This window comes from Rana temporaria, chromosome 4 (assembly GCF_905171775.1).
Source record: "Rana temporaria chromosome 4, aRanTem1.1, whole genome shotgun sequence".
In the NCBI taxonomy this organism is placed as follows: domain Eukaryota; kingdom Metazoa; phylum Chordata; class Amphibia; order Anura; family Ranidae; genus Rana; species Rana temporaria.
In genome coordinates this window covers 11,319,707-11,344,790 of record NC_053492.1, presented here as the reverse complement: position 1 = coordinate 11,344,790, position 25,084 = coordinate 11,319,707, and the positions used below count along the sequence as shown (strand labels likewise).

Sequence of the window (25,084 nt, the reverse complement as noted above, 5' to 3'; positions counted from 1 at the left end):
ATATCTATGTTATACGGTCGGCAAGCGGTTAAACCAGACTGTTGGGAGCAGTGATCTCCTTTCCTTATTCTAACCCTTGTACCCCGACCCATTCAACAAAAAGTGTCAAAAAGTATAAGCCACAATACACAGTTTTTGACAACTCCTTTATTAAAAAAGAAAAAAAAAAAAGTATCCCGCAATGTCCATCCATCTTCATACACGTCGCCAGAAGAACCGTGAAAAAAGCCAGAAAATTAGGAAAAAAAAACTAAAATACTCCGCCTCCGTGGGAGGCGTCCCACTGACTGTTAGGTAGATTCACAAAGAGTTAGGCCGGCTTATCTACAGATAAGCCGACCTAACTCTGAATCTAAGCCGACCTAGGGCCAGATTCACGTAGCTCAGCGGATCTATAGATCCGCTCGATCTACGTGAATTAAGATCCGCTCCCGCAAGTTTAGGAGGCAAGTGGCTAATTCACAAACCACTTACCTCCAAACTTGCGACGGCGGATCCTAAATCCCCCAGCGGAATTCAAATTCCGCGGCTAGGGGAGTGTCATATTTAAATCAGGCGCGTTCCCGCGCCGATTTAAATGCGCATGCGTCGTCCGGGGAATTTCCCGGCGTGCATTGCTCCCACTGACGTCACTAGGACGTCAGTGGTTGCGACGTGAGCGGGACTTGCGACGCGCGTGTTCGTGAATCGGCGTACGCAAACGACGTAGGAAAATTCAAAATCGACGCGGGAACGACGGCCATACTTAACAATACTTACCCCTGCTTTTAGCATGGGTAAGTATACGACGGGTACCGCGCTACGGAAACGACGTAAGAACACCGCGTCGGGTCCGCGTACGGTCGTGAATTTGCGTATCTCGCTGATTTACATATTATTCAAGGTAAATCAGCGGGAACGCCCCCGGCGCCATTTTTAAATCAAAAAAAAGATCCGACAGTGTAACACAGTGTAACACTGTCGGATCTCAGCCCTATCTATGCGTATCTGATTCTATGAATCAGGTGCATAGATAGGACTAGAAAAAATCCGAGATACGATGGTGTATCTGAGATACTCCATCGTATCTCTTTTGTGAATCTGGCCCCTATTCTCTAACAGAGATACACTTAAACATATCTAAGATAGGACGGCTTGCGCCGTCCTATCTTAGATTGCAATGTTTTGGCTTACCGCTAGGTGGCGCTTACATTGCGGCCGGCCTAGATTATGTAAATGAGGGGATACGCCGATTCACGAGCGTACGCCGGGCCTACACTGTCGCATTACGTCGTTTCCGTAAGGGTTACACCGCCTAAAGTTATTCCACCTATGAGGTGGAATAACAATGTTAAGTATGGCCGCCGTTCCCGCCGCGAGGTTCGAATTTTTTGCGTCGTTTGCGTAAGTCCTCCGCGAATCGGGATTTACGTAGTTTACGTCCGCGTCGAAATCAATAGGTCTGTACTTAGCCGCAATGCGCACTGGGAAATGTAGTCGCCCGGCACATGCGCAGTACACAAAAACGTCAAAAAACGTGAGGTCAAGCCTCATTTCCATACAACACGCCCCCTCTCCTAGTCATTTGAATTAGGCGCGCTTACGCCCGCTCGTTTTAGGCTACGCCGCCGAAAATTAACAGGTAAGTGGTTTGAGAATCACTAATAGCCTAAATAATTTACGGCGGTGTAGCCTAAAAAGACTAGGCTAGGCCGTCCTAATTTTAGGCCATTGTGTGTGAATCTACACAAGTGTGTTTTCGCTGTGACAGCTCTTATATAGGCAAGGGCAGGAACTGGGAGACTAGTCAGGATTGAGGGAAAGATGAATGCAGCAATGTACAGAGACACCCTTGATGAAAACCTGCTCCAGAACGCTCTGGACCTTAGACTGGGGCGAAGGTTCAGAATCTTCAAACCGGACAATGACCCTAAGCACACAGCCATGATAACAAATGAGTGGCTACGGGACAACTCTGTGAATGTCCTTGAGTGGCCCAGCCAGAGCCCAGACTTGCACCCGATTGAACATCTCTGGAGAGTAGGGATGAGCCGAACACCCCCGTGTTCGGCTCATCGCACGAACGGACCTAACGTTCGCGCAAACGTATCGAACCCCATTGACGTCTATAAGAACTCGAACGTTCGAATTCAAAAGTGCTCATTTTAAAGCCCAATATACAAGTTATTGGCGGAAAACGGGTTTGGGGACCCGGGTCTTGCCCCAGGGAACATGTATCAATGGAAAAAAAAGTTTTAAAAACTGTTGTTTTTTCTGGAGCAGCGATTTAATTGATGCTTAAAGTGAAAAAAAAAAATCAAAAATTCCTTTAACCACTTCCAGACCTTAGGTGTTTTTCAGATTTGGTGTTTGCAAGAATAAAACAGTTTTTTTTTGCTAGAAAATTACTTAAAACCCCCAAACATTATATATATTTTTTTCTAACACCCTAGAGAATAAAATAGTGGTCATTGCAATACTTTTTGTCACACCGTATTTGCGCAGCGGTCTTACAAGCGCACTTTTTTGGGAAAAAATTCACTTTTTTGAATTAAAAAATAAGACAACAATAAATTTGGCCCAATTTTTTTATATATTGTGAAAGATAATGTTACGCCGAGTAAAATGGTACCCAACATGTCACGCTTAAAAATTGCGCCCGCTCGTGGCATGGCGTCAAACTTTTACCCTTAAAAATCTCGATAGGCGACGTTTAAAAAATTCTAGAGGTTGCATTTTTTGAGCTACAGAGTAGCTCTAGGGCTATAATTATTGCTCTGGCTCTAACGATCGCGTAGATACCTCACTTGTGTGATTTTAACACCGTTTTCATATGCAGGCGCTACTCGCGTATGCGTTCGCTTCTGCGCGCGAGCTCGTCGGGACGGGGCGCTTTAAAAAACATTTTTTTTTGTTTTCTTATTTATTTTATTACTTTTTACACTGAAAAAAAAAACATTTTGATCACTTTTATTCCTATTATAAGGAATGTAAACATCCCTTGTAATAGAAAAAAGCATGACAGGTCCTCTTAAATATGAGATCTGGGGTCAAAAAGACCTCAGATCTCATAATTAGACTAAAATGCAAGAATAAAAAAAAAAAATTGAAACTGTCATTTTTTTCAAATGACAAAAAAAAAATGTTTCTTTAAGAGGCTGGGCAGGACTGACGTTTTGACGTGACTTCCGCCCAGCAGAGCTATGGGGACGGGCGAAGGAGATTTTTCCTTCAGTCTCGTCCCCGCTCAGCTGCCGAACAGTCCCGATCTCCTCCGCCGCTACCGACGGCTCCGGTAAGCGGCGGAGGGCGCGGGAGAGCGGGGCCCTCTCCCGCCACCGATAACGGCGATCTCGCGGCGAATCTGCCACGAAGACCGCCGTTATTGTGTACAGGACCGCGCACACTAAAGATGGATACCTCGGTTGTGGCAGCAGCTGCTGCCGTTACCGGGATATCCATCTTTAAAAAAAGGACGTACATCGTCGTGCGCAGGTCTGGAAGTGGTTAAATATTGTAGCTGCTGGGTGTCTATAGTAGTGGTACGTGTTTAGAACTGTCCCTGCACAAAATAAGATTACTATAAGAAAAAAGTAATTTAAGCCTGCTTGCGGCTTTAATGTAATGTCTGGTCCCTGTAATATGGATGAAAATCACTGAAAAAAATAGCATGGGTTTCCCCGCCCCCCTCCCCCAGGTCATTACAAGCCCCCTTTGGCCCTATATACTTTGAACAGCAGTATACAGGCGGTGCAAACAAGACAGGGACTGTAGGTTTGTTGTTAAGTAGAATCTGTTTGTAATTTTCAACTGGTACTTCTTTAAAGTGTAGCTTCAGCCATAAAATCTTTTTTTAAGCTTTTCTGAAAACATAGAGAAGGGTTATTACCCCTGTAACATGTGTTTTGCTGTCTGTGTGCATCTGTTCAGAAGATTGCACCTCAATTTCTGTCCCAAAGACAAATGATTTTTTGGAAAAAAAAAAAATGTTTTGTGAAACAAGGATTTTGATTTGTGATAAAGCATCAGTGGACAGGAGACACCTTTTACAGAAGAGAATTTCCCTTCCTAGGGGTAGATTTCCTCTCACTTCCTGTTGTCTCCTTCCAGTTGCAATTAGGAGTCGTTTGTAAGTTGGATGTTTGAAAGTAGCGGCCTGCCGTATATACTCTGCAGAAATTTGGGCCCTAGGTGTTGCCACAACACTGTAAGCCCTCACAGTTAGTCTTGGTGGGCGCTGGAACGCCCTACTGTGAAATATTAGATCAAGAATTGTAATTACATGCCATTGTTTGGCTTGGCCGACTACCAGATCCGGTTACTGAACTCTGGCTATGTTTTGACTACGCTTACTGGTTACCTTTTTATTTTTATTATTAACCCCTTAACGCCCGCCGCACGACTATTTACATCTGCAAAATGGCACGGACAGGCAGATGGGCGTATATATACGTCCTTGCCTTTCCGCGGGTCGGGGGTCCGATCGGGACCCCCTCCGCTGCGTGCGGCTTACCTCAGGGAGCGATCCGGGACGACGGCGCGGCTATTCGTTTATAGCCGCTCCGTCGCGATCGCTCCCCGGAGCTGAAGAACGGGGAGAGCCGAATGTAAACACGGCTTCCCCGTGCGTCACTGTGGCGGCGCATCGATCGTGTTATCCCCTTTATAGGGGAGACACAATCGATGACATCAGACCTACAGCCACACCCCCCTACTGTTGTAAACACACACTAGGTGAAGCCTAACACGTTCAGCGCCCCCTGTGGTTAACTCCCAAACTGCAACTGTCATTTTCACAATAAACAATGCAATTTAAATGCATTTTTTGCTGTGAAAATGACAATGGTCCCAAAAATGTGTCAAAATTGTCCGAAGTGTCCGCCATAATGTCGCAGTCATGAAAAAAATCGCTGATCGCCGCCATTAGTAGTAAAAAAAAAAAAATTAATAAAAATGCAATAAAAATATCCCCTATTTTGTAAACGCTCTAAATTTTGCGCAAACCAATCGATAAACGCTTATTGCGATTTTTTTTACCAAAAATAGGTAGAAGGATACGTATCGGCCTAAACTGAGGAAATTTTTTTTTTTATATATGTTTTTGGGGGATATTTATTACAACAAAAAGTAAAAAATATTGCATTTTTTTCAAAATTGTTGCTCTATTTTTGTTTATAGCGCAAAAAATAAAAACCGCAGAGGTGATCAAATACCACCAAAAGAAAGCTCTATTTGTGGGGAAAAAAGGACGCCAATTTTGTTTGGGAGCCACGTCGCACGACCGCGCAATTGTCTGTTAAAACGACGCAGTGCCGAATCGCAAAACCTGGCCTGGGCATTTAGCTGTCTAAAGGTCCGGGGCTTAAGTGGTTAAACAAGTGTGATTTCACTGTACTTTTGTCTCAGTCTGATTCATGGTTTCTGACACATTCCTCCTCATTTTTCCCTCATTTTGGTCTGATCTATATAGATGTATATAAAATGCACTTTTTATCTATCAAAACGTGTTTTCCAGTGCCAAACCATTCATTTGATTTCTAAATTGCTGCATTTGTAAATTCCAAAAGCCAATATAAATGAATAGTAGTGGTAAAAAAATAAAAAAGCACTTGTGGGTTTAACCAATCTTGTTTTTTTTTACAATTCTCCTTTAAGGGGGAGTGGCAAGGGGTGTGTCCTATGCCTACATACTTTTGCCGATAGGTGTTCCTCATTCCCATCTCAAAAAGTTGGGTGGTATGGGTTTAGGAGTGTGTCTATGGGAATGTTGGACCATTCTTTCAGAAGCACCTTTGTGAGGATAGGCACGGATGTTGGACGAGGATGCCTGGCTCGCAGTCTCTGCTCTAATTCATCTCAAAGGTGTTCTATTGAGTTGAGGTGCAGGCCGGTCAAGTTCCTCCACCCCAAACTCGCTCATCCATGTCTTTATAGAACTTGCTTTGTGCCCTTTTTACCACATGAGAGTGATCTTCTGGCTTTGTTAGCTGCAGCATTATGTGTCCTTGTGTAAGGGCTTACCTTGAGTGGAGTCCATGTTGCAGATTTGTATGCTCACCCTTGCAAGTACACACAGCCCACGGTAATAAGGTAAGACACTACCTGGGCTGTGAGTCTGTGCACAGGGGCTTGATAGGGATTTGCCAAGGATAGTAGATGTGTAGCCGTGGTCCAGGATTCCTGAGAGAGTCAGGTAACTACTGACGGAAAGTTCAGGGTTTGCAGACAGGAACCAAAGACAAGTCCGGGGCACAAGCCGTGGGTCAAGGGCTGGAGAAGGCAGGGAAAATCCGTAATTACAGGCCGGGGTCAAAGGGCAGGAGACAGCAGCATTCCAGGGTACATAAGCCAAACAGTCAGAAGCCGGGGTCAGTCTTGAAGCTGAAGGCAACCAGAGGAACACAGGAACCGTTGACACAGACAGGACCATCAGAGAACAATGAACTGACACCTCCCTCATAGTGAGGCAGGGCTTTATACCCTGGTTGATTAGGAAACCTGCCTCAGCTGGACCAGGATAAACAAGTTCAGATTGTAGGGAGATCCAGAGACAGGCAGTCAGCACATAGTTCAGAACCAGGCTTTGATGGACAGCAGGCAAAATATCAACTTGAGAAGTGGCTCAGAGGCAAAGACCTGGAGCAGCAATGGAGAAGTCCTGGGTTCAATCCCACCCAGAGCCACTTGGGGCGTGACCATGCCTCGCTGTCTGTTTGGCACGGTAGCGAGATCTAATCTCTGATCTACAAGTACCCCCAGATCCTTTTCTCAGGGGAGACCCTCCTAATGTATATATTATTTTTGGCACCCAAATTCATAAATTTACATTTCCCAATAGTGAACCTCATCTGCCATGTAACTGCCCTACCCCTTTATTTTGTCAAGATGTTTCTGTAATGATGCTACATCCTGTCCCAAAGTTATTTACCTGCATAATCTGGTATTATCAGCAAACACTGCAATTGAGCTCTTCATTCCAACCTTTATATCATTTAAAACAAATTGAACAGCAGTATCAACCCTAAAGACAGAACCCTGGGGCCCACCATTCAGTATTTATTCATCACAACTCTCTGGACTTATTCATGTAACCAGTTTAATATCCACGTACATACAATTTCATCAACAGAACTTATTTTCTAGATTAAACAATTATGAGGTACAAAATCTAGATAAACTACTCCCACTGAACTTCTAATTTCTTTCCTCATAGAATGATAGCAGGTAAGTCTGACAAGAACGGTCTCTCATAAATTCATGCTGGTTGTCAATTATAATACCTTTATCACAGCATCTAGTTCCTTACCATTCTCTTTAATACCTTACATTCTATTGATGTTAGGCTGACTGGTCTGTAGTTTCCTGGTATATACTGTATCACGCTTTCCCCCAGGGCAGTGCTCAGCTTCCCCTGCCCTTTAACACCCACTTGCCTGTTAGCCTTAAAAATAGACTCAATTAATTTGAAAGATTCTACTCCCATTGACTTCAATGAGGTTTGGATTAACATTCAGAACTTAGGAGCTGTTCAGCATACCTCCCAGGAACTGAACCCAAGAATGTTCAACCCCTCCCTACACTTTTCTGTGAGATCTTTGATGTCTATCAAGGCCTGATTTCTGTGAAAAACATTTCCTGCACTCAGGGCAAGAATACGGCTTCTCACCAGTATGAGATCTCTGATGTCTAACAAGGTTTTGTTTCCATGAAAAACATTTCCCGCAATCAGGGCAAAAATACGGCTTCTCGCCAGTGTGAGATCTCTGATGTCTAACAAGGTTTTTTTTCCGTGAATAACTATTCCAACACTCAGGGCAAGAATATGGCTTCTCCCCAGTGTGATCTCTCTGATGTATAACAAGGTGTGGTTTCTGTGAATAACATTTCCCGCACTCAGGGCAAGAATACGGCTTCTCCCCCGTGTGAGATCTCTGATGTCTAGCAAAGTCTGATTTCCATGTAAAACATTTCCCACATTCAGGGCAAGAATGTGACTTCTCTCCTGCGTGAGATCTCTTATTTTTAACCAGGTCTAATTTCTTTGCAAGACATTCCCCATTTTCAGGGTCATCATTTTGCCTCTCCCCCATGTGAGATATCTTAGGTTTAACCAGGTCTAATATCTTTGTAAGACATTCCCCATTTTCAGGGTCTGAATTTTGCCTCTCCCCTGTGTGAGATCTCTGATGTACAAGAAGGTGTGGTTTCTGTGAATAACATTTCCCGCACTCAGGGCAAGTATACGGCTTCTCTCCTGTGTGAGATCTCTGATGTCTAACAAGATCTGATTTCTGTGAAAAACATTTTCTGCACTCAGGGCAGGAATGTGGCTTGAATCCTGTGTGAAATGTCTGATGTTTAACAAGTAGTGATTTCCGTGCAAAACATTTTCCACATTCAGGGCAGGAATGTGGCTTCTCCCCTGTGTGAGATCTTTGATGTATAACAAGATGTGATTTCTGTGAATAACATTTTCCACACTCAGGGCAGGAATACGGCTTTTCCCCCGTGTGAGATCTCTGATGTGTAGCAAGTTGTGCTGTATCTGAAAAACATTTTCTGCACTCAAGGCAGGAATACGGCTTTTTCCCTGCGTGAGTCTTCTGATGTTTAACAAGGTCTGATTTATCTGAAAAACATTTTCCACACTCAGGGCAAGAATATGGCTTCTCTCCTGTGTGATATACCTGATGTCTAATAAATTGTGACATCCACATAAAACATTTGCCACATTCAGGGCAGGAATGTGGCTTTACCCCCGTGTGCAATCTCTGGTGTCTACGAAGGCTTGCTTTATATGAAAAACATTTTTCACATTCAGAGCAAGAATACATTTTCTCCCCCATGTGTAATCTCTGATGTTTAACAAGCACTGATTTCTCTGAAAAACATTTCCCGCATTCGGGGCAGGAATACGGTTTCTCCCCTGTGTGACATCTCAGATGTCTAACCAGGTCTGATATCTTTGTAAAACATTTCCTGCACTCAGGGCAGGAATACGGTTTAACCCCTGTGTGATATCTCAGATGTCTAACCAGGTCTGATTTCTTTGTAAAACATTTCCTGCACTCAGGGCAGGAAACTGGCTTGCCTGTGTGAGCTCTGTAATGTATTACAAGTTCTGATTTAAGAAGGAAACATTTCCCGCACTCAGAACAGAAATGAAGCTTCTCACCTGTGTCAGATCTTTGATGTACAGTAAGACTTAACTCAGAGCTAAAACTTTCATTGTGTTCAGAACAGGAAAATATCTCCTCCCCCTTCTGAAGTCCGGCACCATCTCTCAGAGTACAAGGTTGCTCAGAGTTAGTGGTATTCAAACATCTATCCACACTGTGAAGTCCTCCATTCATAGCTGAGCTCATTGTATTTTCGCCTGCCCAATCTCTTGTGATGTCCTCATCTTCCATTTTACAACCTATGGATAAAGGGAGATGATACTTTGAGGGTTCCATGATGGCGGGTCCTGGAAAAAATGAAAACATGATCATTATATATGAGAGGGATCAAATAGACTTGAGCCAATGTTCTCTGTGGCTGTTCCAACCGGATGACAGCCTTCAGTCAAAGGGCCTATGGTCCTCCTCCCAGATCACATCTACATTTAGGCAGCTTTCATGGCAGGAACCAATGGGGACTAGCTATGCTACTGTAATAAGGATAAAAAACACAACCCAAGACTGGCACATGAACCCCAGAATTCTCCAGAGGTTGACAAAGTGGCCTAAATAAATGGGTGTTTGGCTGATCTGGACCTCTGGCTGAAGCAGGAGGTAAAATATTTAGCAGAGGTATATGATGATAAATGTAAGAGAGTTACATTCATGGTGGTTGATTGAGAGCCATTGCCAGTGTCCCAACAACTAGTAATGTGTCCCAGCCCATTCAGCTGCGGATTGCCCACTGACAGGTGAATGTAAACAAAGGGGCGGGGATAGTATTAAAACAAAAAACAAGATAATGTTGTGGGGTCCCCACAAAATTGATACCAGGCCCTTGAGGTCTGGTATAGATCTTAAGAGGGATTATCATGTAAAAGAAAATAAAAAAGGTCCCCCCTAAAGACCCTTAATCGAGCATTGTAGCCTATCAGACAAGGAAAGAAGGACCCTCCTCCTGAACTATACCAGACCACATACCCACAACATGGGGGCTACCCTGGAAAAGCATCTTGTTCCCATGTTGATCAGGATAAAGGACACAAGCTTATCAGAATTTGGAAGCCAACTTTAAAATAAGGGGACCCTGGATAACCATGTCTGTACATGAATGAGTAAGGGGTACATAGTCACAATGACTGCTTACCATGAATGACAGCTCCCTAGCTGAATTTATGTAAATGAGCGGGGCATCACATTGACATATTTGACCAACTATGGACATCACCATTTTAAGTCAATGATGTTGTAACGGAACCCCCAAATGGGACCGGGGTTAAATCCTTTCACGATATTCCATTCCACCCATGACAGCTTATCGACGCTCCACAATCAGGCAAACGAACACGACCCATAAGAATTCCCCCCAGACACGAGACACACAGCTCTGTGCTTCTGGTTTCAAATGCAAGACAACTTTAATGGTTCACTTTCAGCTTTTATACAGTTTTCAAGGCACAGGAACAATCAAACTCTCCACCCACACCCTGGGGGGCTTCAATACACCTTCAGATGGCTAATTGCTAAACATTCTAGACATCTCGGCGCCAGGCTATAATTATCATGACCTAATCACTGCACATTCCTTCGTTAACAGAACTCAAACAAAACACCATCACACAATGATCTCTTCTCAATCCACATCCCTAGACAGACGTTCTGTCTCTGCATACAGCTTGACCGAAAAGTATTCACACCTCTGAGAATCAATGGGCTTTAAACAGTGTTATCACACAAAGGTCTTAGGAGCAGACCTGAATTAACACCTCTACAGCCTTACACAATGGACAATGGAATATTTTCGGAGTAGATGCAAAAAACACCTTTCCAAAGAATGTGTCCCCACATTGAATAAGCCAACAACTTGTGATATCTCAAGACATCCTGCAAACATGAATTATTATTAATGTCCCATCTCATGTAATACATGAATTATGATTCACTTGCCACCCCATGCCCAAAGGGGCACATGGTGGACCCAGACCCAAGAGTTATCAGTGACGCTGACACAGGAGTATCCCCCATCCTCACAAAGTCTCTGTTTGTCCTGGGTCATTCCGTTACAGATGTCATTTAGGATCCCCTGTGGCATCAGTGACTTGGCCAATGATGTCACCTGAGAGATCCTTCCTCTTCTCTTTGTTTCCATTCAGCTGTGGGGCCCAGGAACTGTCATTTGCAGAAAGTGAGTGACATGGTTGGAAGTGTTTTTTTCTTTCATTCATTGTGACTGACATAGATCTGTATCGCTGGCTGACAAGATTGAATGATTTTTAGTTTTAAAAGGGGGCTTTCAGGTTTCAACAAACTCCCCACCTGCAGGCCCCCACAACTAACGAGCCAGGGTTGTGGGGAAGAGGCCTATGTGCTTCAATATGGAGACAAGGAGCTTTGCCAGAGGACTTTCATGATACAGAGGGAGGCCCATGCTCAACCCCCCCTCTCTGGACTAGCCAGGTTGCATACTCAGATAAGGATCGAAAATGAATACTATGAGCACCCCAGTTTAGTTTTGGGTTCCCCTTAAAATTTATAACAGACCCTAAGATCCAAGCAGTAATGACTCAGTGTCCCTATTACTTTTCATCCCAGCAAGTCTGTTAAAGAAGAATAAATGGTATATTATACATAGTTACATTACTCCAGATTGGTCCAATATTCTAACTATGTAGAAATATATCATACCTGGAATTCTTATTTATATAGAGTTTTATATTAACATTTAGGTACAACTCTAATAAAAACCAACCTCCGAAAGACAAAGGCCCGGATTCAGGTAGATTTGCCCCTTATTTACGGAGGCACAGGGCAGGGTTTTTGCCCTGCGCCCCCGCAAATTTACAGCGCTACCCGCGATTCACGGAGCAGTAGCTCCGTAAATTGCGTGTGCGCTGTGTAAACTTGCCCTGCGTAAGGGCGCCTAATGTAAATGATCCCGTAGGGGGCGGGAATCATTTAAATTAGGCGCGCTCCCGCGCCGAGCGTAGAGCGCATGCTCCGTCGGGAAACTTTCCCGATGTGCATTGCGGCAAATGACGTTGCAAGGACGTCATTTTCTTCAAAGTGAATGTGAATGGCGTCCAGCGCCATTCACGAATCACTTACGCAAATTACGTAAAATTCGAACGTTGCAACGCGGGAACAACGGGGATACTTTAGCATTGGCTGCCCCTGCTATTAGAAGGGGCAGCCCTACGCTAAACACGCCGTACGGAAACGACGTAAATTGCGTACGCAGGGCTCGCGCAACATTGTGAATCGGTGTTAGTATGCAATTTGCATACTATACGCTGACCACAATAGGAACGCCCCCTAGCGGTCATCGCAAGAATGCAGCCTAGATATGCGTGGCATAAGAGCCTTATGCAACGCAGATTTTAGGCTGCAGTCGGCGTTACGAGGTTCCTGAATCAGGAGCATTTGTAACGCCGGGGCAAGTAAGCAATTGCGCTGTGTAACCTATGGTTACACAGGCGCAATTGCTACTTGAATCTGGGCCAAAGTGTGTTATCATATCTGATATACTGTGCCTAAAACTGGTAGCTGAACCCCAGAATCTGCATAAATCATGTCTGAGTCCATAAATAGTGTCTACAGCACAGAGAAGGAGGTTTATACTGGTGGAATATAAGAAATGCTGTGTAGGATGGGCAGAGCCGGTGCTAGATAATTTAGTGCCCTAGGCAAGACCAGCTACTTGCACCCCCCAAAAAAAAGATTTACCTATTATTATAAGCATAAATGGAGGAGGGCAACCTATTAAGTCTGTGAGTTTTTTTTATTTTTTATAATGCCACTTTTTTTATTATTATTTAACTGTGTGCCATTATAAAAAATATATTCACATAACATCAGATAGAGAGAGGGGGGTAAGAGATAGGGGGGGAGGGGAGGGGTGAGAAAGAAAGAGAGAGGAGAGGTGAGAGAGACCCCTAGCCCTGTCTGCAGTCCCTCCTTTGCCCCCTGTCCCAGTCTCTGTCTGTGGGTAGGTATGTATGTATGATGCCCAGTACCTTCCATACCAGCCGTAGGACATTCATTAAGGCCAGCAACAGGCAGGACCTGTTCTCCTTCTTGATTTGGTGGTGCTCTGCTCCTTCCAGTGCATCCCTGGCTGTCTGTGGCTCCCTCCCGTCCTCCGGGCCCCCAGTCAGCCTGTTGTCCAGGCTATGTTGATGTTGGAACGAAGAAGAGGTTGGAGAAGGAATCCAGGCTCTGGGAGGCACCACTGTGCCAGGGATGCTGCCCCCGCCTCTTCGGGGGTCTGGGAGGCGGTGGAGCTCGTCTCCCTCCCGCGTTCTCAGGCGTAGCTGTCCTCGCTGTTTGCCTTCCTCGTGGCCACGTTACCAGGGCCTCTTGCTTGCCGTGTGAAGATAGATGTCCACACCCCAAGGACATTGCTGTTTGCTGCCCACAGCTGCCACCTCCTCATGATACGCCACTGCAGCAGAGTGTTAGGAATCCGATGGAGAATAGGGAAACCAGCGGCTGTGGCTGCCTAGTTCGCCTAGGGATAGCGCTGGTGCTGAGGATGGGTATCAGTGACTATTATCAACCTATTATTGGCTAAAATTACTAATCTCCCTCCCTACTCTGGACCAATCAGTGTGCAGTAACAGAGCAGAGATACTGTAACAGAAAAATATATTATGGCTCACCTGTGCTGATCTCTGTAGGAGTGTCCTCCTCTTTGAATGTCCCCATCATTCCAGCCTCCTCCGTATATTGCTGATCATCCCTCACATACGTCTCTTCTACTTCACCCTCAACTTTCATATTCATCAGATCTTCACCCTAAACCAACAGAATGGCAGAAAATAAGATCTGTAAAATAGAAGTATTTATGTTGCGAGATCACATAGAAAATATCATCTTGTAGAGTCCACACATCGTCTCCACATGTCAGAGCGTTCAATCACTTTATGTTCCCGACCCTCAACTCCACCTACCTGATGACAGTGAGGGATGATGTGACCTTCCTGTGTGGAGTCCCAGGAATACAGAGGACGGGGACATCTCTCTGGTGGGTTTCTGTAACTGGATGACTCCACCATGTTGTCTTTGTACAGATCTTTGTATCCTTTTACAGACTCTGACTCCTCCATCACCCCATCCTCATCAGTCTCCTCTTTGACATTGACTTTAGAATCTCTCAGGTCTCCACTCTAAATGAAAAAAAAAAAAACATCAATAGTACCAATGCAGATAATGTACAGATCCTAATGATACTATCAGTGATTATTCCTCATCTACCTGATGATGGCGAGGGATGGTGTGATCTTCCTGTGTGGAATCCCGGGAATACAGAGGACGGGGACATCTCTCTGGTGGGTTCCCATTACTGGATCCATCTGTAGGAAACACACACACTGACTGAATACATTGTTTCTATGTGTTTATCAGATGATGGGGGACCTAGGTGGAGCCTCCGTACTGCTCTCTCCTTTACAATAAAGTCTCCTCTTACCCGGTGATGTGAGGGGCGGCTGATTGTCCATCATGACGTCCTTGTAGAGATCCTTGTGTCCTTCTAAATACTCCCACTCCTCCATGGAGAAATAGACAGTGACATCCTGACACCTTATAGGAACCTGACACACACAATGATACAGTCACCATCCAGACACATCCCTTGTCTGTTACTGGATAATGTCCCAGAATTCCCGGCACCGCTCACCTCTCCTGTCAGCAGCTCCATCATCTTCTTGGTGACCTCTAGAATTTTCTTTTTGATGTTTATCTCAGGTGTCAGGGAGTGAGGTGGAACCACTGTGATGGTCATGTGATCTCCGGACTTCATAAGAGGAAAACTCTGTATGCAAGAAAAACCAAAATGATGTCACATTCCCAGAGTCCTCAACTCTCCAGTCAGCTCTGTGTTTTATTAATAGAGATAATAGTAATGTCATGTGACCTCCCAGAATCCTCCTCACCTCCCCCGTCAGCAGGTAGATGATCTCCAGGGTGAGGTTTAGTATCCTCTCAGTCATGTGACTCCGGTCCTTCTCCATCCTCATTGCTGTGATCATGTGATCTTTGTAGATGTATCTGTAGATGAAGAATTGTGTGTGCTGTATTGATTTGTACAATATTTGGATGAGAAAATAAGGGGTTAATAGGCGAGCTGCCCTCAGTGGGAATTGGTACATGTGTATGGAGCTGCTTTTCTCTCGTGTCTGTATTTGTAAATAGATGTTGCTTGGTAAATATTACAGAGATAATTGGTTATAGACAGGTACTTTCTGTCCCTGCTAGAGGTATCAGAAACCCCAGTTTGGAGGACAGGGAATTTCCAGCAAAAAGAAACAGAATTGGACCACATGACCTTCCATATAAGCACTGCTGCTGTATTTCATGCATAACAGAAACAGACTATTAGGTAAGTGTTCCTGTCTTCTAATACTTTTTATATTGCAGGTCTCTGTGTATCTAAAGTCTGGTTACAGAAGTGTCTCTGTCCTATTGTTATTATCTCACATGACCAGTGTCAGATAGCTAGGCCTGTGCTATTGTATGTGTATACAGGGAGTGCAGAATTATTAGGCAAGTTGTATTTTTGAGGATTAATTTTATTATTGAACAACAACCATGTTCTCAATGAACCCAAAAAACTCATTAATATCAAAGCTGAATATTTTTGGAAGTAGTTTTTAGTTTGTTTTTAGTTTTAGCTATTTTAGGGGGATATCTGTGTGTGCAGGTGACTATTACTGTGCATAATTATTGGGCAACTTAACAAAAAAAAAATATATACCCATTTCAATTATTTATTTTTACCAGTGAAACCAATATAACATCTCAACATTCACAAATATACATTTCTGACATTCAAAAACAAAACAAAAACAAATCAGTGACCAATATAGCCACCTTTCTTTGCAAGGACACTCAAAAGCCTGCCATCCATGGATTCTGTCAGGCCCCATACACACGAGAGGATTTATCCGCAGATACGGTCCAGCGGACCGTATCCGCGGATAAATCCTCTCAAAGATTTCAGAGGATTTCTATGCGATGGCGTGTACACACCATCGCATTGAAATCCGCGCTGAAATCCTCTGCCGATGACGTGTCGCGCCGTCGCCGCTATTATGACGCGGCGACGGGCGCGACGCTGTCATATAAGGAATTCCACGCATGCGTCAAGTCATTACGACGCGTGCGGGGAATCCCTTTAGACGGATGGATCCGGTAAGTCTGTACAGACGAGCGGATCCATCCGTTGGAATGGATTCCAGCAGATGGATTTGTTGAGCATGTCAGCAAATATCCATCTGCTGGAAATCCATCCCAGGGGAGATTTATCTGCGGATAAATATCCCACGGAGTGTACACACCATAGAATCTATCCGCTGAAACCAGTTTGCACGGATTTATCTGCGGATAGATTCTATGGTGTGTATGGGGCCTCAGTGTTTTGATCTGTTCACCATCAACATTGCGTGCAGCAGCAACCGCAGCCTCCCAGACACTGTTCAGAGAGGTGTACTGTTTTCCCTCCTTGTAAATCTCACATTTGATGATGGACCACAGGTTCTCAATGGGGTTCAGATCAGGTGAACAAGGAGGCCATGTCATTAGTTTTTCTTCTTTTATACCCTTTCTTGCCAGCCACGCTGTGGAGTACTTGGACGCGTGTGATGGAGCATTGTCCTGCATGAAAATCATGTTTTTCTTGAAGGATGCAGACTTCTTCCTGTACCACTGCTTGAAGAAGGTGTCTTCCAGAAACTGGCAGTAGGACTGGGAGTTGAGCTTGACTCCATCCTCAACCCGAAAAGGCCCCACAAGCTCATCTTTGATGATACCAGCCCAAACCAGTACTCCACCTCCACCTTGCTGGCGTCTGAGTCGGACTGAAGCTCTCTGCCCTTTACCAATCCAGCCACGGGCCTATCCATCTGGCCCATCAAGACTCACTCTCATTTCATCAGTCCATAAAACCTTAGAAAAATCAGTCTTGAGATATTTCTTGGCCCAGTCTTGACGTTTCAGCTTGTGTGTCTTGTTCAGTGGTGGTCGTCTTTCAGCCTTTCTTACCTTGGCCATGTCTCTGAGTATTGCACACCTTGTGCTTTTGGGCACTCCAGTGATGTTGCAGCTCTGAAATATGGCCAAACTGGTGGCAAGTGGCATCTTGGCAGCTGCACGCTTGACTTTTCTCAGTTCATGGGCAGTTATTTTGCGCCTTGGTTTTTCCCACGCTTCTTGCGACCCTGTTGACTATTTTGAATGAAACGCTTGATTGTTCGATGATCACGCTTCAGAAGCTTTGCAATTTTAAGAGTGCTGCATCCCTCTGCAAGATATCTCACCATTTTTGACTTTTCTGAGCCTGTCAAGTCCTTCTTTTGACCCATTTTGCCAAAGGAAAGGAAGTTGACTAATAATTATGCACACCTGATATAGGGTGTTGATGTCATTAGACCACACACCTTCTCATTACAGAGATGCACATCACCTAATATACTTAATTGGTAGTAGGCTTTCGAGCCTATACAGCTTGGAGTAAGACAACATGCATAAAGAGGATGATGTGGTCAAAATACTCATTTGCCTAATAATTCTGCACTCCCTGTAGTGGTCACCTTGCAGTTTATTATTAGGTGAACCTCTTTATTAAATCAGAGTTTATATGAAGCTTCTGCCAACTTAGTTTACTTCTGTCCCTTCTGGTCTCAGAGGAGGGGAGTTCCATATCCTTACCACTCTGACAGTAAAGAACCCCTCACATAGTTTAAGGTTAAACCACTTTTCTTCCAACTTCATCGAGTGGCCTCGGATCCTCTTGAGAGACCCGAGACTGAATAGCTTCCTCCCTTATGCTAGAATCACACATGATTATTTTTGTATATTGCGATCATATCCCCTCATTAGCATCTCTTGTCCAGGCAAAATAAGTTTAATGTTGTAGCCATTTTTCGTTACTGAGGTCATCTAACTCTCTTATTAGCTTTGTTGCCCTTCTCTGGACTCTCTCCAGTTCCAGCACATTCTTCCTGGGGGCTGGAGGGCATACTCAAGATGCAGACGAACCAGAGTTTTGTAAAGCAGTAGCATTATAGTTGAATCCATAGCCAGATCTAGGGGGGTTCTGGGGAGGGCTAAGTCCCACAGATATACGTGGCACCTTCCCCCAGTTTGCTCTGGAGGTTGTGCGGGGTCAAGTGCTCCTGACTTATCCTGCTGCAGTGTCACATCTCTGCAGAGCTTCACTGAGACATAGGGCACATGGCCCACATGCTTAAGTTGTGCCCCGGGTGCCGGCGCCACTTGCCAGTCAGGTTTCCTTTTTACACTGCTGTTGGCAATGCAAAGAGAATGCTTCTGTGCTGTAGAATGTAAAATGTGCTGTAAAATCCATCGCTGGTGGCTGTCTAATAGAGTCGGATACATAGTGAGACGAAGAGGGGTTTGTATCTCCGAAGGTAAGAAAGAGCTGTGGTAGTGGTGGTGGGACGGGGGATGGTTAGTGGCAGTGTGCAGGAGGAAAAGCTGTTGATATTAGTGAAGGGAGCTGATGGGTGAAGAGATGAGAACTGTGGACTGGGGGTAGTGCTAGGTGCAAAGGTCAAAGTTGGGAATTGGTGGGGGCTGAGTGCCAAGGTGAGAGTTGTGGGTGAGCTCAGGGTGCAAGCTGTGGGTGGTGTGAACTGTGAACAGGGGGTGCAAAAGTGAGAGAACACCAAGGTGAACTCAGTATGGTGACACCAAGGTGAGCTGCGGATGGGGACAGCAAGGGGAGCTGTGGAGGGGGACGCCAAGGGGAGCTATGGATGGGGACAACAAGGGGAGCTGTGGCGGGGGACGCCAAGTTGAGCTGTGTACGGGGACGCCAAGGTGAGCTGAGGTTGTGAACGCCAAGGTGAGCTGAGGTCGAGGATGCCAAGGTGAGCTGAGGTCGGGGATGCCAAGGTGAGCTGAGGTCGGGCATGCCAAGGTGAGCTGAGGTCAGGGATGCCAAGGTGAGCTGAGGTTGGCTACAACAATGTGAGCTGAGGTTGGGGATGCCAAGGTGAGCTGAGGTCAGGGACACCAAGGTGATCTGTGGATGGGGGATGCCAAGGTGAACTGTGGATGAAGGCACAAAGATCAGCTGTGGATGGATATGCAGATATGAGCTGTGGATGAGTCCCTAAAGGTGAGCTGTGGAAGTGGACGCAGATATAAGCTGTAGACAGAAGATCTTTAGACAGCAGGTGCATAGGTGAGCTGTGGTGGGGAGGGTGCTCAGAGATGAGCTGTGGAAGAGGGGTGCAGAAGTGAGCAGTGCATAGTTACTTTTTGGGGGTGCCATTTAAGAAAGACTGGACTAGGGCCGAAACAACTAGACGATTAATCGATTATGAAATTAATCGATTACCATTTTCATAATCGATTAATCGGCCAGTAACATAATGGGGGTAAAAAAAAAAATGAAAATTGGCCCTTTATAGTACAAAAAGAGCAAATCGCTACTGTAAATATTAATTTCACTGTCCAACAGTAAAAAATTAACCCCCTTACAGTAACAATTATTTGCTCTTTTTGTACTAATTTTTGTTTTTTTAACCCCCATTATGTTACTAAACATCTCAGGCCTGGGGTCACAACTGTGTTTTTTGGTGATTTTTGCAGAAACACACTACAGTTCATTTACATGGTTTCCTATGGGACACTTTTTACATCCATGATTTTTTTCAGCTGCTGCCTATTGGGAAAGGGCAAGGACTTTTTTTAATGCAAAATGGTCCTATTTTGTTTTTTTGTTTCAATATACTTCAATGGAGAAGCTGCAGAAAAGCATGAAATGTGTTTTTGCGGCAATTTGTGTTTTTTAATCTGCCCAACAACAAATTGGCCCCAAAAAAATAAAAAATAAATGCAAATCACCGCAAAATTACTTTTTTTTTTTTAACGTTATTAACCGATTAATCGAAACAATAATCGGCCAACTAATCGATTATGAAAATAATCGTTAGATGCAGCCCTAGGCTGGACTATACTCTTGACAGTTGCACTAATTACAATGTGGTGCATGTTACATATTCTTCAGCCCTGCACTCTGTGTATTACGAGGTGCAGTAATCAAGTGTGTGTAAAGTACACTACTGTATACAGAGTCCTGCAGTTAGAAGTATGTAATGTATGGCACAGCTTACAGTGTGCAGTGGTCAGGAGTATGTAATACATGGCCTAGTATTTTTTTTTTTTGTAGCGCAGTCCATGGGGGAGCTGGAGAGACAGAAAAAATGGGGTAATCTCCATAGATCTACTTACTTTATCTGTGGTGTGTAATACAGCAAAGTCTGTGTGGTGTACATTGTTTAGTTAACCACTTTCCGACCGCCTCATGTACATATACGTCGGCAGAATGGCACGGACAGGCACATCAACGTACCTGTACGTGCCTGCCTAGACGTGGGTCCGATCGGGACCCCCCCCCCCCCCCGTACTTGCGGCGGTCGGGTTCCCTCGGGGAGCGATCCGGGACGACGGAGCTGAAGAACGGGGAGAGCCGTATGTAAACACGGCTTCCCCGTGCTTCACTGTGGCGGCTGCATCGATCGAGTGATCCCTTATATAAGGGAGACTCGATCGATTACGTCAGTCCTACAGCCACACCTCCTACAGTTGTAAACACACACAAAGTGAACACTAACTCCTACAGCGCCCCCTGTGGTTAACTCCCAAACTGCAACTGTCATTTTCACAATAAACAATGCAATTTAAATGCATTTTTTGCTGTGAAAATGACAATGGTCCCAAAAATGTATAAAAATTGTCCGAAGTGTCCACCATAATGTCGCAGTCACGAAAAAAGTCGCTGATCGCCGCCATTAGTAGTAAAAAAAAAAAAATAATAAAAATGCAATAAAACTATCTCCTATTTTGTAAACGCTATAAATTTTGCGCAAACCAATCAATAAACGCTTATTGCGATTTTTTTACCAAAAATATGTAGAAGAATACGTATCGGCCTAAACTGAGGAAAAAAACATTTTTAAAAATTTTTTAGATATGTTTTTGGGGGATATTTATTATAGCAAAAAGTAAAAAATATTGCATTTTTTTCAAAATTGTCGCTCTATTTTTGTTTATAGTGCAAAAAATAAAAACCGCAGAGGTGATCAAATACCACCAAAAGAAAGCTCTATTTGTGGGGAAAAAAGGACGCCAATTTTGTTTGGGAGCCATGTCGCACGACCGCGCAATTGTCTGTTAAAGCGACGCAGTGCCGAATTGTAAAAACCCCTTGGGTCATTTAGCTGCATATTGGTCCGGTCCTTAAGTGGTTAATGTCACCTAGCTCATTGTCTTTGTTGAAATTACATTAACAATGTCACATGTTTTTAGTTTAAAAGGCACGGCCCCTCCACTATTTTTTACTGTACCCCCAGATCAGGCAGGCTAGATCTGTCCCTGGTGAGTAACTTGCATTCACAGTTTTGGCTCCCAAATGTATTACTTTACATTTTTTTAACATTAAAGCTCATTTGCCATGCAGTTTCCCACCCCTTTATTTCATTGAGGTCTTCTTGTAAACTTTCTATATCCCATTGTGAAGTTATTGCCCCACTTAGCTTTGTATCATCAGCAAACACTGAAATTGAGCTATTTATACCAACCTCTGTATCGTTGATGAATAAATAAAACAGAATTGGTCCCAGGACAGAGCCTTGGGGTACCCCACTTAGCACTCCGGACCAGTGTGAGTACACGTTATTTATTACCACCTTTTGGATGAGCCCCTGTAACCAATTTTCTATCCAGGTACATACACTATCGTCCATGCATACAGAGCTCAGTTTGTAAGTTAAGTAGTTATGGGAATCTTTTTAGTATGCTTTAGCAAAATCCATATAAACAACGCCCATAGGCCTTCTCTTATCTAGATGGCAGCTCACTTCCTTGTAGAATGTTAACAGATTGGTCTGGCAAGAACGATCCTTCATAAATCTTTGCTGATTACCGCTAATGATATTGTATTAATAAGCAAATTTTTGCATATAGTCCCTTATCATCCTTTCCAATATTTTACATACTATTGATGTTAGACTGACTGGTCTGTAGTTCACAGGTATGTATCTCGGCCCTTTCTTAAATATTGTTACCATGTTGGCTTTCTGCCAATCAGTTGATACCATTCCAGTCCTTAAGCTTTTGGTGTTGAGTTATTCACTTTACGGTCAACACTGAGGACAACCGGACACTCTTTACATCTAGAGGAAAAGAGATTTCACCTCCAAATACGGAAAGGTTTCTTCACAGTAAGAGCTGTGAAAATATGGAACAGACTCCCTCCAGAGGTGGTTCTGGCCAGCTCAGTAGAGTGATTTAAGAAAGGCCTGAATACTTTCCTAAATGAACATAAGATAACTGAGTACTAACATTTATAGGTAAAGTTGATCCGGGGAACATCCGATTGCCTCATGGGGGATCAGGAAGGAATTTTTTCCCCTGCTGTAGCAAATTGGATGGTGCTCTGCTGTTTTTTTTCCCTTCCTCTGGATCAACTGTGGGTATAGAATTGGGTATATGTGATTGTATGATATTATTATTTTATTTTTTATGGTTGAACTTGATGGATTTGTGTCTTTTTTCAACCTGACTAACTATATGTAACTATGTTAAGCTGTCTTTAAAAGTTAGGAATAATGCAATTGCTATTACCTGGGTAAATGCTTTGCGGACTCTAGGGTGTAAAGCCCTGTACACACGGCCGGGAATCTCGTCAGGAAAAAAAAGATTCCTGGCAAGCTTTCTTGCTCGCCGAGTGTACACACACCATTCAAAAGAACCGCTGTTCTTTTAAATGGCAAAAACGCAGTGACGCCATCGACTACGACGAGCATGTGCTCGTCACATTCAATGTCGTCGCCGCCATCTTGCTATACCCTACACTATGCCTTGTAAGCTACCGCGCATGCGTCAAAGTCTCATCGAGCATGTGCGGGCATACCGGGGCCAGGTAAGCATACACACGGCCAGATTTCTCGGCAGGAAAATCCAGACGAGAAAAATAGAGAGCGGCTATGTACACATGGCCGGGAATCTCCTGAGGAAAAAAAACTTTGGTATTTCTGACGAGATTCATGGCAAGCTTTCTTGCTCGCCGAGTGTACACACACACCATTCAAAAGAACCGCCGTTCTTTTGAATGGCAAGAACGCGGTGACGTCATCGACTACGACGAGCATGCGCTCGTCACATTCGATGCAGTCACCGCCATCTTGCTACACCCTACACTGCCCTTGTAAGCTACCGCGCATGCGTCATAGTCTCATCGAGCATGTGCGTGCTTACCGGGGCCAGGTAAGCATATACACATACTCAAGTTTTCTCAGCAGGAAAACACTGCTGAGAATCCCGACAACAAAATAGAGAGCAGGTTCTCTATTTTTCTCGTCAAGATTCCCGGCAGTTTTCCCAACGAGAAACCATACACACGGGGCTGGAGTCAGATACATTGGCGTAACGTACTAGAGATACGTTACGCCGCTCTAACTTTGGGCGCGAGTTCTTTACTCAGAAAGAACTTGCGCCCTTAGTTACGGCGGCGTAACGTATGTGTTGCAGCGTAAGGCCGCGTAATTCAAATGGGGATGTAGGGGGCGTGTTTTATTCAAATTTGTGTTGACCCCGCGTTTTTTTACGTTTTATTTGAACGGCGCATGCGCCGTCCGTAAAATATCCCAGTGTGCATTGCTCTAAATGACGTCGCAAGGACATCATTGCTTTCGACGTGAACGTAAATTACGTCCAGCCGTATTCAGGAACGATTTCAAAACTCGGCGCGGGAACGACGGCCATACTTAACATTAGCTACCCCTCATATAGCAGGGGTAACTATACGCCGGAAAAAGCCGAACGCAAACGACATAAAAAAAAAGCGCCGGGCGGTCGTTCGTTTCTGAATCGGCGTAAATCCTAATTTGCATATTCCTTGCGTAAAACATACGGATGCGCCACCTAGCGGCCAGCTTGAAATTGCAGCCTAAGATCCGACGGTATAAGATTCTCTGAATCAGTCGCATAGATACGACCGGCCGGACTCAGAGATACGACGGCGTATCAGGAATACGCCGTCGTATCTCTTCCTGAATCCGGCCGACAGTTTTCTCGGCAAAAAGCTCTCCCAGACGCTTTCTTGCAGAGAAAACCGTGCGTGTGTATGAGGCCTTAGTCAATTGGTCCTGGAGTCTTATTTACATTAGGTTTTTCAAGGGGAACCTCAGCAATTTTTTTTTTTAGGTACCCCCTTAAAATCCATCTTGAATGAATTTTGGGAGGGAATCTACACTGTTTTTTTAATTCGTTCTTGCCATACAATGTGCTACAGCAACATTTACAAAGGAAAAAAAATGATATAGCATACATTGCCAGCATATAACATGCCGGCATGTTATATATATATATATATATATATATATATATATATATATATATATATATACACATATACCCTATACAGGTTTTCAAAAATACATAGCAAACCCTTGGAGGCGTCTGTGTGATTTTTTTTCTCTTCAAGACAAAGAAGCTGTCAAGGAAATGTCATTTGCCGACAATTTTTAACACATTTATCTTTTGAAATGTCTGCGCTGCTGCAGCACTTTCTGTACATCAGAGAGATGCCCCTTCACGGGCAGACTTAGGACACCACCCAGGCGTGTTATTTAACCACTTAACGCCCGCCGCACGACTATTTACGTCCGCAAAATGGCACGGACAGGCAGATGGGCGTATATATACGTCCTTGCCTTTCCGCGGGTCGGAGGTCCGATCGGGACCCCCCCCCCCCCCCCCGCTACATGCGGCGGGCGGCTTACCTCGGGGAGCGATCCGGGACGACGGCGGGGCTATTCGTTTATAGCTGCTCTGTCGCGATCGCTCCCTGGAGCTGAAGAACGGGGAGAGCCGTGTGTAAACACGGCTTCCCCGTGCTTCACTGTGGCAGCGCATCG

At 44.5% G+C, this 25,084-nt stretch overlaps 1 protein-coding gene across 1 annotated transcript; it reads right to left on the bottom strand.

Annotated features, from left to right (window-relative positions):
• Window positions 1–7,058: 7,058 nt before the first annotated feature.
• Window positions 7,059–14,426, bottom strand: LOC120935896 (zinc finger protein 271-like). Its single transcript, XM_040347929.1, has 4 exons — window positions 14,391–14,426; window positions 14,087–14,302; window positions 13,796–13,931; window positions 7,059–9,445 (listed from the first exon to the last, which is right to left on the bottom strand). The coding sequence occupies exons 2-4, from the start codon at window positions 14,240–14,242 to the stop codon at window positions 7,554–7,556; spliced, it is 2,184 nt and encodes a 727-aa protein (XP_040203863.1). The 5' UTR covers window positions 14,243–14,302; window positions 14,391–14,426; the 3' UTR covers window positions 7,059–7,553.
• Window positions 14,427–25,084: the final 10,658 nt, after the last annotated feature.

Coding starts and splice junctions, on each gene's coding strand:
- LOC120935896 (XM_040347929.1), bottom strand. CDS start 14,242: ATGGAGGAGTCAGAGTCTGTAAAAGGATACAAAGATCTGTACAAAGAC. Junction 13,932..14,086: donor TCATCCCTCACTGTCATCAG/GTAGGTGGAGTT, acceptor CTGTTGGTTTAG/GGTGAAGATCTGATGAATAT. Junction 9,446..13,795: donor TCCTACAGAGATCAGCACAG/GTGAGCCATAAT, acceptor CATTTTTTCCAG/GACCCGCCATCATGGAACCC.